Source organism: Colias croceus, chromosome Z, assembly GCF_905220415.1.
Source record: "Colias croceus chromosome Z, ilColCroc2.1".
NCBI classification, from domain to species: Eukaryota; Metazoa; Arthropoda; class Insecta; order Lepidoptera; family Pieridae; genus Colias; species Colias croceus.
In genome coordinates, this window is record NC_059568.1 from 1,918,596 (window position 1) to 1,932,647 (window position 14,052).

Consider the following 14,052-nt stretch of genomic DNA (forward strand, 5'->3'; position numbering starts at 1 on the left):
AGGATATAAATAATTAATTAATTATGTAGCATTGCGGTCTACTATTTATTAAAACCATATGAACGTGTAACGTATTGTTTATAAAAGAATTGAGTATTTGAGAATTTGAGTTTGACTAGATTTCCGCCCGCGGCTTCGCCCGCGTTTTCCAAGGAAAACCCGCATAGTTCCTTTTCCCGTGGAAATTCCGGGATAAAACCTATCCTATGTGTTAATCCAAGTTACCCTCTAGGCTCTTTAAGTGTACTAAATTTCATTGTAATCGGTTTTTGTAGTATTTGCGTGATAGAGTAACAAACACGCACACACACAAACACAAACATCCTCACAAACTTTCGCATTTATAATATTAGTAGGATAAGTATATCTTTTGTGACAATAGAAAATAATTAGCAAGTTCAATCAATGTACCGCTTCACCGAAGTTCACGTATAGTGTTCCATATTAACAACTTCGCTAACTACTTATACGGTATACTTACCTGTTTTCAACGCAATATTGAGATATAAGTACATACACCCACAGGTAACTTATATAAAATAACTTATGATTTAACACTACAGATACGATCATGTAGGTTTATCGTATGCATTTATACTTTTAGAATAACTATTCATTGTACATTGTATTCAATGACAAATGTTTAGTTGTTTTCCATTCGATCATACGAGAAAATAACAATGCTCTAAGAAAATAACTAAACCATATAATATTGTGGTTACAAAAAAAACCGGCCGAATTGATAACCTCCTCCTTTGAAGTCGGTTATAACGCCTCCTCGATGATTTCAACCAAGATAAACAAGTGATGAAGTCAAATTAAGCTTCTCAGGCTAATAAAGTACAGATTACTTATTCTAATTTTTGTATCGGTGGTCTATTGAGAAGAAACGGCAAAAACTCCTTAGATGCTCTTTTAAAATCATGTCAATATTACAATTTAATTTTACATAATATAGGTATCATAATATGACAAAGAACTGTCCTGTGGTTCTTGCGCGACAACGCTCCATGGATTTTCATATACCATATATTATAATAAACTAGCTTACCGCCCGCGGCTTCGCCCGCTTTCTCTAAAACGATTTGAGATTTAAACTATCCTATCTCTCAAGTTGAATCGAACTGCACATAAAATAATAAAAAAAACACATGGTGTGTGAATTTTATTATAATCGGTTAAGTGGTTTAGGAGTCCATCAAGGACAAACATTGTGACACGAGATTTTATATATTAAGATAATAATAATAATTAGTATATATTAATGAAACATGACATTACATAGATTAAATAGAAAAGACTTCTCTATAATTTAACATGTAACATAAAAGAGTTAGCATACCATCGCTAATAAAATGGCACCTGCATACCCAGAGTACTGTAGTGTATAATTAATTCACAACAAAGGATCTTTTGCTTTTTGCACCGAACATTTTCGCGTTTCGAGGCTTCAGTATGCATATGTAGTATGTACATATCGCTATTCAAATTGGCTCGATGCATTGGTTCAGTATTCCCTGTGTCCTGAATAAAATTTACATTTAATAACTTTCGTATTTTTGAGGCTATTTATTTGAGGATGTTTCATACAATCACCACCAATTATGTAGAGTGCTGAAAAGTATAAATCGATTTTTAGTTTATAAAAATAGTATAGGATTCATGGATCCGTTTACTTTTATTCCCAATACTAGCCCCTCGGGACTACTCGCATTGCTCAGCTCCTATTGGTCTTAGCGTGATTATATATAGTATACATATAGCCCTCCTCGATAAATGGGCTATCTAACACCGAAATAATTCTTCAAATCGGCCCAGTAGTTCCTGTGATTAGCGCATTCAAACAAACAAACAGCTTTATAATATAAGTAAGACGTAATATTAGTAAGATACAGACTGTAAATAGTCAATGGTAAACGAAATTTACATACAAATTTTGTTAGATACATCATGCAACTTATATGAGTTTACTCGTGTAAATTGGCTGTAAAGTGTAATATCCCTCCCTGTAGCACTGGCCATTGTGCAGCGAATATTGGTTTTGCCGCTAACGTGTCACTCTCGACGAATGAATAATTTGAGCCCGTGTGCTCGAGACACTTCTTTACAGTATCATTTCGATTTTCCTTTGTCCTATTTTTAAAGCGTTCACGTTCAGTGACGTTTTTTTTCCTTTCTAGGAAAAGCTGGGGATATCCTATTTTTAAAAACCTTTCACTATTATCGAGATATTAATTATATGAAGGATTCACAACTTACTGAGTAGTTTACCTATCATAAAAGATAATTAGGGATAATATACATAAATATTCGTCAAAAAATTGGTTGCCTGTAAAGTCGGTACTACGGGCGAAAGTTTTACGTGACAACGACTTTTTATGTCTGTCTCTCTCGCTCTTAGGCGGGCTAACCATGCCCGACAGCCCGAGTGGAAGGGACGCGTGCCTCTCACTCGCTCTCATTGTGAGCGCATAACGTGAGCGGAGCGTAACGCAGTTTCTTGAAGTGTCACCCGGCAAACCAATTTATAAGACGTTGTCACGTCAAAAGTTTCAAATAGACCACTAGGAACGATATCTACAAGCCGTGAATTTATCAAATACTCCCTTTTTATTTCATCAAAATGTATGAATGTTATCATCACTATTTACTATCAATAGGTAATCGTTATAGCCTGAATATTACCTATCAGTTAATACACGACGAGACCTATTTATAAACCACTTAAAAAGCTGAATACCGCTATTTGCTATCGATTTAATAATTGCCTATAGTGCGTGGCATTTTAGTAAGTAAATAATATTGTGTGTGTACCTATTAAATAAACATCTCTCAATCTATGACAAGAAGCTTAAATCTAATACACTGGAGATTGCACTATGGACGTTGACTTGTCACGGGAAGGTATGACCTTGAATGACGCCTGGTTGTTTTTTGTCCCTTTCACACCTTACTTGGCAAGTAGGTTTGAAAGGGATGAAGGAACAACCAGGCGTCATTCAAGGTCATACCTTCCCGTGACAAGTCAACGTCCATAGTGCAATCTCCAGTGTATTAGATATAAGCTTCTTGATCTATGACAAAAATGTCGTGATTAAAGTAGCATTGACCTCAAAGTGAACATTTAACAACTTGTTATCATATCTAAATATTATGATAAACTCTGGTTTAACTCTAAAACTTCATTAGTCGTCTACATGAACACCGGTTTAAGCTGACACTGATAATCATATTGAATTTATTATAATTTTCCACAATCCGCATTCTGTTTACGTGTTTACATTATTAAGTAAATATTCTTCTTTTAATTGCACCCTTTACTACCTACCTAGAAAATAAGCGAAGCCCTACTTTTTATACAATTAAAAATACATTGTTTTTCATTTCATGGCGTTGCAAAGCGTAATAATAGACAGATTGCAATCAACTGCGAACGCGATCTAGTGCAGTACTGCTCCAATATCTAATAAAGGCTTAAAGGATAATAAGAGATCTGCATACAGTGTCGTATTGCAGTGTGCATTGAATAAATAAATGGATCGGTTTTACGGTCTGTCTAATTGCCAACCAGCCCGTGATCATCGGATTGTACTGGCCAGAAATCATGGGCTCTTGAAATATATTTACGCTTGCTATGATTCTGGTAATCTAAGACATTCGAATATAATTTTGTGCCGCCAGAGTGTATTCAGAAATTATTGCATTTTATACTTAGGTACTATTGACATTTATTTGATGGAATTCACATCAAAGTAGGCACTGCAGCTTTATTAGGTACCCATTAAAATGTTTATTACCATTTTAACAAGTTGAGAAGGGAATAAAATATTTTTGATATCTTACAATTTTTGAAAAATAAAATGTAGCCACAAAAGATCTTTTTAGTGCAAGTATAGTTAATACTTAATAATTAACAATTTAATAAATTTCGAAATTTATTCCTCGCTTGTTGCGTTTTATAAAGATTTATAATTAAGTAATGAAGTAACACAAATTTATTCAGCACTTTACCCGGCGCTGTAAAGTAATCACTTTACTTGCTGCTAAGCTTAAGTCGCCTGTAGCTACTAGGTACACGTGCCGCATTGCATCAAACGACATTTACTGGACGTTTTACATTTTTTTAGCCTGTGCAGTTTGTGTCAGTTTTGAGCGAGGAGGGCAAAAAGATTGAGAGTTATGGCAACATTGATCCCCTTTGCACTTGCATGAAAATTGGTATTTCAGGGAACTGGGAAATATTGTAAAAATTTGTTTTGGAGTGTTTACAAACAATAACTTTATTTTTTTCTTAACCTTTTTAAGCTATTGCATAGCTTCTATCGCGGGGACCGAATCGATAATTTCCGTAACGAAAAAACCTCACGCTCCCCACTCCGACGGGCGGAGATGTGGCTTGAAGGCATAGCATGCAATAGCACACGTCGACACACGAGTGCCACACGTCGTTTTTTTTTGTTTTGGGGAGCTGTCAAAGTGACATTACACGCATATCCATCATATTAAGTGTTGAAGACGTGTGTCACTAATTTATTAGCATATCTTAACGCGTTAATTATTATTGAATGCTTGTTTATTCATTATATTAGCCGTAGAATGTTCAAACCTTGTTCAAACATACTTATTTTATTTTATTTATTTAAAACTAACTGTTCCACTGGATTTCACCCGCGTAAAAGCTAGTATTTCTATAGCTCATTTGTGTGCTACATTACTGCTATTTATCATCATAATTCGTTGAGTGGTTTTTACGTGAAATAGGAACAAACATCCATCCATTCATCCTCACAAATTTTCAACAAGTATGTAGGTAATATAAGTTCATTTGGCATGCACCAGCTTTCATATAAAAAAGTGTCAAAATGAGGCTCAGTCGAAAGTTCTGAGATAACAAACCCAGTCGAATGTATGTGGTAAATAATCCACATAGCATCATTCAATTAATGTCCACGTAGGACTTGTAGGTACACGTTTGTCAGCACGCAACACGCGTTTATCCCTAGAGCCCACGTTATTCGAATAGTGTTATTAAAACTATTGTTAGTTATGTAATCATAGGAAACGTGACGCGTCATCTGAACTGGAACATCCGCATAATTAGCGCGTGTTGACCTTCAGACTAATTAGCGTTTTTAACGGGTACACCAGGGCACGAGGCTTGTGAATGTTTGTATGGGAATAACTCGTATCTATGGTTGAAAGTTCTAATCAATTTGGTATAACGCATAAGCACAAAGTGGTTGCTGTTTGTAATCGCGAAATATAAATAGCTCATTATTCAGTTTTCAATAAACAATAGGAAAATAAATAAAATATTCAGGAAAATTTTCACACACGGCACGATCCGATCCCATACTAGACCGGACCGGATAAAGTTAACTCAAAAATGGAGCATTTTCGTAAATTTTCTAAAAAATCTTAGAGAAAGTGTAAGAAATGTTATAGTATGCTATATATTTGTGATCTACTCAATAAGCTCTTTCATTTGATAGCCCACACGGCATGTTTTGGAAATGTTTATTTTTTTCTTTGTATGCCATATTTAATTACCGGGGTGGGAGGGGAGGGGGACCACAAAACTGGTTGGCAACATCTGTCTATAGGATGTCTGGGATCTATACAATATATATCAGAAGTCAGATTTAGGTCCGCTATTTTTGCAAACGAACATCTCCTTGGAGCCTGCTCTATAGGTACTAAGCTTTCGCTTGTGTTATGGAAGCCAGATGGCTGATAAACATGTACATATATAATTTTAAATAAATACTAATATAATAGATAATTAGATAATTATTAACACCCGCACTGAGCAAACATCTATGTTCATCACACAAATAAATGCCTCGGGTGGGAATCGAACCCGCACGACCAGTGACTTGGAAAGCAGGGCCACTACCAACCACGCCAACTGACCAGTCAAAATAGAATTAGGTACTTAGCTAATTTATTAGTTATGTACCTATATTTCCCAATTGCTAGTTAACAATAAAGAAAATATAAATATAAAGCTCTCTACCGTTGTGAAATAATAACGATTTATAGTGTTTTTACTTTAAAATAATCTAAGATGATTTTTCAAAAGGCACAATTGACATCTGATTTATGATTTTCTACAACTGGGAATATAACCGACTGTTCGAGAATTTAAAATTACGGCGGCTTTAAATCTTTTACATACATGTTATCTAGCTAGTGTTCACATCTCTATTTCTGTGAAACATAAAAAATAACGAAGATTTCAAAGTATTATTACAAATTACAATACGCTGTCATATGCATTGTTATTTGTTACATACAATACGCAATAAAATAGTGCAATAACAATGCAGATGCAGTCTGCAGCAGATACCGTATCAGATGAATATATTAACAACACACACACTTATAATATGTAAACTTGTGTATAACATTACTATCATGAATATTATCATATTGTAGCTGTACGTTTTAAACATATTTTCAACAAGTAAGTATATTGTTATTATATTATGTTATGTCAAAGAATAATAAGAATACTGATTTTATTCTAGTTTCATATTAAACACCTAGTTAAAACGACAGTTTCTAAATACGCTTGTAAATTAGTATGCTATACTTCTGACTAATTGAACATATAAGTACATATTTAAAATGTATACTCATTATTGAGACGCTTAAATCTCAAAGAGTTGAATTATTACACCATTTAGAGCAATAAGAATTCATTAAAACTAACAATAGAAATTATGACTAAAATATTCCACGGAGTTTTCTGATGGACGTTTGAATAGAACACCGCTATAGTAACATTTTAAAAACCTAAAATAGGTTGATATTAACTCTTGACTTATGCGTTCCGAATGAATCGTTAATTCCCGGCCTTGTGGAAAAAACATGCGAACTTTACTAAGAAATCACAGGGCGATACTATAATAATAATTTTAGTACGATTACATACACCTACTTCTTTTCATCAAACGTGGGGCGAAATAATGTAGATGTTATTTTTCATGATTGTTTGGCTTTGTCAATTTGAACAGCAATAATATTGTTTCATTATTTCATCAACCACTTGTATGCTATTTTTTTATAAATTAATGTTAAATGAAATTAAAATATTTGAAGTGAAACTTTTTTATCGGGGTTGGAAAAAAATTTAGTGTAACATTTTTTCGTTACGCGCCATCTGTTTCTTATCCCTACCACGCGTGATTCGACGTATTTCTGTAAAGTTGCATATAGGTAACTAGTAAATTATTTTTTGAAAAATAAGGTTATAAAGAAGTTTCACTTCTTACGTGTGTACACTAGTACACGCACTCATTTTCTTTATAAACTCACATTTATCGTATGTAGTCTCGAAATAAATATTTAAAGGTATAATAATTCTTACAATGTGGTATAATAAAACAAACATAACTTTTCAATGTCTCCTTCTGTTATATTATGACAAAACAACTTGTGGTTTAGATATAAAGTTACATTAACCTAATTTTATTATTTACCTTGTGTATCAATGATTTCCATCACGCGTTTTCCTCAATACTACGTAAGTAATAATATTATAAATTAGATTTTTAAGGTAAGTAATAAGATTTTTAAACATGTTAATGATTGCTTGTATTGTGTAGATAAATTGACAAGAATTCTAGAAGCGATGACCGAAAATTGTATCCTTGAAGTACGGAATCGAACAAATGCAACACACGCAGAAAAATATCTGCCTCCATTCTTTTTCCCGAAGGATCTCGAAAATGACTTTGATTTCCAATGCAAGTGGCGGGAACGGATGAATAGGGACAGCTTTGATGAGAATTTAAAAGGTTTCATGTTAATATTGCTCTCTGCAGTCTTATAACTGTCCAGCGTATCGAGAAAGTGTTTAGATTTTCATGTAGATACTTTTTAGTTAGATGGATACAAAAATAATTCATAGACAATTAACGGTATTGCCACTTTCCAGATTTCAATTTTAGAGAACTTTACTCAATATAATATCCTGGTTCTTCTTTATTAAATAGTTGTGTAGGTATAAATAGAGTACTTATTACTTAGATGATAGTTACAGATATTAAATATAGCATTTAAACTAGTAGTAATAATAATTAGTAACGTAATATCGCAGTAATGACGTAAAGTACCTAATTTTACCACTGCGTTGTTGCAAATAACCTGTAGATTATTAGTTTGGCGTTTGCGATGTATATTATTTAGGCGATGATGACTGTTTATAAATAGAGCTGCATAATACATAAAATAATTAATGCATTCATAGAAATAACTTCGAGACTTGAATGCGATTAGAATAAATAATTAGTGACACTGATTATTTAAAACTAATAATACGTTTTATTATGTTTTAAATATATACAATAACATATTATACTTACATAACATAGACATTAATATTAACACACTTTATATCTTAAGTTGAATGGTTTCAACGGAATTCGAATCCTTTGTGACCCAGATTCTAAAAGGCCACGGTTATTGACTCTGCCTTTTATTGTTTGAGAACCAAAACTCAGTGTTTCATAATAAAACGAATAGTATGCATAAAAATGTTTACTTTCAGATTTGCCGATATGGAACTTCGACGGCAGTTCTACAGGTCAAGCGGAGGGCCACAATTCAGACATTTTCCTGGTACCGAGAGCGATCTACAAGGATCCCTTCAGACGCGGAAATCACATCCTGGTCATGTGCGACACGTACAAGTACAATATGGAGCCTACAGGTAAATAATAATATACGTCGAAAAAACAAATGATTTATTAGTGGTGTCATAATCCTACAAAAATTAATGATTATCATTAGTAGAGCCAGTTAAAGACATACAACCCAATCCTGACGGATGACAAATGATAATGACCATAGACAATAGAAAATAAATTGAGTCTATAATAAAAATTAAAAAATCTTTCGTGCTAGAGTAATATTCAATTAGAATAGAATGGATCGTTATGTAGGTAATTAGGAATCCATAATATCCAATACGATTGTGTAATTATACATCCAAGCTTTCTATACGAAGTTGTGTAATTTAAAATGCCACATTACACATAATTACTCACACCACCGTCTTCACGTGTTGTGAAGGGCTTAATGTTCGTAATTGTGGTATAGTACGGTCTCACGCGCCAATTATTTTTAATGCATATTTCTAGGATACTTAAAAAATAGTAATTCCCCTTTTGTTTTTTTTTGACAAATAATTACTTTTCTAATGTGTCTCGAGATTATCTCAATATCATTCAAGAACGTTTCATGTTTATGTCGAATTATAAAATGTTCTGTCATAACTCCTCTTGAAGTCTTGACTTCCTCGCATCAAACACTATTGCTATACTTACATATTTAACTTCAAACAGAGAGCAACCACCGTATCAAATGCCAGGAGGCGTACGACAAGTGCAAGGACGAGGAGCCGTGGTTCGCCGTGGAACAGGAGTACATCCTGCTGGACGCCGACCTGCGGCCGTTCGGCTGGCCGCCCGGCGGCTGCCCGCCCCCGCAGGGACCCTACTACTGCGGTGTCGGCGCTAACAAGGTCTTCGCCAGGGATCTTGTACAGGCTCATTATATGTGAGTATTCTCTATAGATGATATATATTCATATATCATGTTATGTAATTTTCCTGTTTTAAATAAACTTACTGATTTTTATTTACTTATTGATATAAGTTACATGTACATAGTTTATTTCTATTCTTATCTGTGATAGGAATAGTTATCAATAAAGTATTTTATATTAAGCAATAGCCAATAGATAACCAACTAAATCTGCCTATAAATATGAAATATTTTTCTGTTATCTATGTGCTGTACTTAATAATTAGATATTATATAAATCATGACTCTATGCTTAGGCTCTTGAAGCGACTTCTGTTCTTGTAAATTTATTCATTAAAACATCGGTTTTAAAAACAAAAAGCTACACATTTATTGACATGAAATTATTTGTTTGCGTTAGCAGTATCTATTCCGTCTATCATGCTACAAATAAGTACTTACATACTCATTTCTGATAACAACACCAAGCAAATTCAGTTGACATAATCACAGTTGACTGTAATTAATGTACATTTTAATTAGATGTTTTATCAATTTTTTCGTGCGATGTCTGTCGTAACGAAATAAGAGATAAAATTAGAAAAAAATGCAGATAAAGAATAATTAGGACCTGGATCACTAAGCTTTAGCTTTGCTCTTCGAACCTTCAGCGTACATACACTGACGGTACAAACCTACAAAACTAGCTCGTTCAACAACAGATTAATAAGTAGTTACTACCTACGTGATAGATAGAGATCCATTAAACAAATACATCAACAGTTGCTGCCTGTACGCCGGAGTGCCCGTGTCCGGTACGAACGCGGAAGTGATGCCCTCTCAGTGGGAGTTCCAAGTGGGTCCCTCGGTGGGAGTCTCAGCTGCTGACGACCTCTGGATCGCGCGCTACATCCTCCACCGGCTTGCCGAGGAGTACGGTGTGATCGTGACCTTTGACCCCAAGCCGGTCGCCGACTGGAACGGCTCCGGTGCGCATACCAACTTCTCGACGAAGAAGATGCGGGAAGAGAATGGTATCATGTGAGTATGCTTTTATTGAATGTTGGTACTCATGTTATAGTTAAATTTAGTGCTAATGAACCTACAGTTTATCATACAGTGCGGGTTTATTTGTGTGAGAGAAATTAACTAGGTTTCTTTAATAAATAGGTACGCGTAATGTAGCCGCGATTATTTGAACATATCGTCAGATGATTTAAAATTTAAATCGACCCACGTCAAATTTATTTTGCGTTTAAATTTGTTGTGTACAGTCTATGCTGATACTTTAGGATAGAACTATAAATGTTAATTTATAATAATATATATTACATATTTTTATATGAAAATAAAAAAAATTGGCTCTACTGAGGTACTATGGTAAAACGCTTGGCGCTTGCCATTTGAAAGGATTCCAAGAAATTACTGACATGTTACCATAAAATTACATTTTGCTAAATATAGCACGATTGCTTTAATTATTGTGTTTACGTTTCCAGTGAGATCGAGAAGGCGATCGACAAGCTGTCGAAGGTGCACATGAAGCACATCAAGGTGTACGACCCGCGCGGCGGCAAGGACAACGAGCGCCGCCTCACCGGCCTGCACGAGACTGCCAGTATTAACGACTTCAGCGCTGGTACGATTTGACACTAATATTTTTAATTTAGTTTAATTATAAGAACCTTTAGTATGCCATAGATAAATTTGTTGCAAAAAATTAAGGATTAAAATATGGGCATTGTCATTTACACAATAGGCTCATTTTAACCTGATCCTACAACAATACTAACTATGTCTCTTATGATAAAATGTTTGTATTATGTATGTGTTACATTTGATCCATTCTATTGTTTCAGGAGTCGCAAATCGTGGATGCAGTATTAGAATCCCACGTACCGTGGCTGAGGAGAAGAAGGGCTACCTGGAGGACCGCCGGCCGGCCTCCAACTGCGATCCCTACGCCGTCATCGACGCTCTCATGCGTACCTGTATACTGAACGAATAACACGAGAGTCGATTTCATGCCACCTTTAGACGTGTTAGCTAGCGCCTTTAATATAACCCATTTTTCATTAGATGGCAATTAAAATTTATATACGTCAATGTCAATTTATTGCGTCAAATATCTGTGGTACTTTGACATACGCCATATACCTACCTAGCAAAATAATATTAATCGCACAATTTAAAAAAAAAGTTCACGTCGTTATAGTAATAGTTTTAATATGTATTCCTTTTTATACATTTTGTAATAATTCTTACAAGTAATAGTCTACAAATAATATAAAGTGTTCCATAAATAGATTAATACAACAGCCTTAGTCATATTAATTAGAATATTGTAATGAACGGTATAGTAAAAAATAATTTATTCCAAAAAAAGGAACGATTCCACAAGAGCTACATTAATTATCTTGCTCTTTAATAATGATTCGAAAAGAGAAAGCATGATTCAATTTATTTAAATATGCATGCACGGAAATATATTCGAGGAATAAATACAGTGGTTTATTAGCAACATTCCATAGGCAGCTTCTAATTGCTTAGCTGGCGTGATAAAGGCGCATTGATGGACCACATAAGATATTAAATAATAAATATTATAGAGGATATTGTTAATATTATGTGATATTTAAACGTTAATTGTTATGTTCATGTTATAGTTTACGCGTTTACAAGATTAATCACATATCATTATTAACAGCCATGAAATAATAAAAAGTAAAATCGGATATATCATTTACTAACATATGCCTACAGATTTATAGTAGAATAATTATTAATATACAACGTCGAACTAATTATAGGTTTAGAGTAAATTGTTAAGTGATAGTCAAGAGTCTAGCGCGAGCGGTTTGCCCGATATTTTATTGAGTTCAAATCTGTTCAAACCTGCATTCGCAAATAAAAATATTTTATGTTGTGGCGACACAAAAATGGCCTTGTATTGATACTATATTAATATAAAACAATAGAGTAATGCAAATTGTTTTAAAACCATGTCAAACTACCGATAGGAACACGTCATATGCTTTGAATCTTGTTGGTTGGTACCTAATATCTGGCATTGACTAGCGAGGACTTTCGGTTACTTCTCATACAGCCATATACACTTGTGAAAAATAACGACAACACCACGATAATAATAATTAAATAAGCATAATAATAAGTATATATTCATTTATTTGAATGTTCATACAACACAAGGAATTGAGATTTATTTAATGAAATGTTTATGAATATGTTATTATGGGATGAAATGTTATACAAATAAAATAATATTGTTGTATGAAATTTTTCTTTTATTTAATTCACCTTTATGTTTTACCTACCTATAATTAACTAGGTCAAGAACTAGGTTAAATAACTATTTAACGAAATTTATGCGAAAATAACTATATAAGCCCAATGACCTATTATACTAGTAGACGCGGCATACGCCAACATCATTGCACTAAAAAACAGCGTAATTAATACATACCTACTTACTAACGCATTATCACCAATACAGTTGTTCTCTCTTTCACTCTCACGCACGAGACATAATACATGTCTCACTCATGTACTTCGTAATAACAACTGCCGATTAAAATACAAAAAGAACGTCCAGCCACGACGCTGAATGGTGCGTGACTAAGTGAAACTCGGGCACTTACCTGAGTTTTTTCTTGCCAAAATAGAGAGCGGGTAACGTATCTAGCTCTTTTATATATCATAGTATAAGCCTGTCATATATAATCATCAAATCAACTTAACCGATCGTGGTGATCTTTGGTACAGAATACGATCTAGAAACGACAAATTACGTTACATAATTTTGTATTGTAACCTTATATAATTAAATATTGGATGGTGTTGTAAAAAGGGTGGTTAATAATTATACCTATCCTATCCTACAGCCTACTAATATTATAAATGCGAAACTTTGTGAGGATGTGTGTGTGTTTGTTACTCTTTCACGCAAATTCTACTGAACCGATTACAATGAAATTAAGCACACAATAGAGGGTAACACAGGTTTTATCCCGGAAATCCCACGGGAACGGGAACTATGCGGGTTTTTCTTTGAAAATGCTGGCGAAAACCTAGTACCCTATAATATAGAATGTGTTCGAGCAGTGAGCACGGACTAACAAAATTTAGGACACTTATATTACAACTATTTTGCACTTTAAATACACACTAAACATGCGCCTCCTCCTACTCCTCTTCCTCCATATGTGGCAGCCATCTTATTTTATTTTGAAATATTCACTATTTGTGTTAGAAAAAAAATCATATCCATGTACTGACGACTAAAAACTCGTTAATATAAATGAAACTAAAATAACTTTTTAATATTTTATTGACGACACATAAATTCTAACTTCTTTTCAAGAGTAAATCATCTTATACTTATCTATAAATAACAAAAGTGTATACCTACAATATCCTATGTGATGACTAAGAAAACAATTTAACAATGGACGAAATACATCTTCAAATAAATTTATGAACAGGATAGTAAGTGTTAGAAAA

At 33.8% G+C, this 14,052-nt stretch overlaps 1 protein-coding gene across 1 annotated transcript in view; it reads left to right on the forward strand.

Annotated features, from left to right (window-relative positions):
• The window catches only part of LOC123705597 (glutamine synthetase 2 cytoplasmic-like), a 36,214-nt gene extending 23,386 nt beyond the window's left edge, over positions 1–12,828 (forward strand). The window contains exons 4-8 of the mRNA XM_045654464.1: positions 8,555–8,716; positions 9,351–9,564; positions 10,315–10,572; positions 11,031–11,170; positions 11,391–12,828. Coding sequence (XP_045510420.1) covers positions 8,555–8,716; positions 9,351–9,564; positions 10,315–10,572; positions 11,031–11,170; positions 11,391–11,539 — 923 coding nt within the window. The 3' untranslated portion in view covers positions 11,540–12,828. The remainder of the gene's footprint in view (positions 1–8,554; positions 8,717–9,350; positions 9,565–10,314; positions 10,573–11,030; positions 11,171–11,390) is intronic.
• The last annotated feature ends 1,224 nt before the right edge of the window (positions 12,829–14,052 follow it).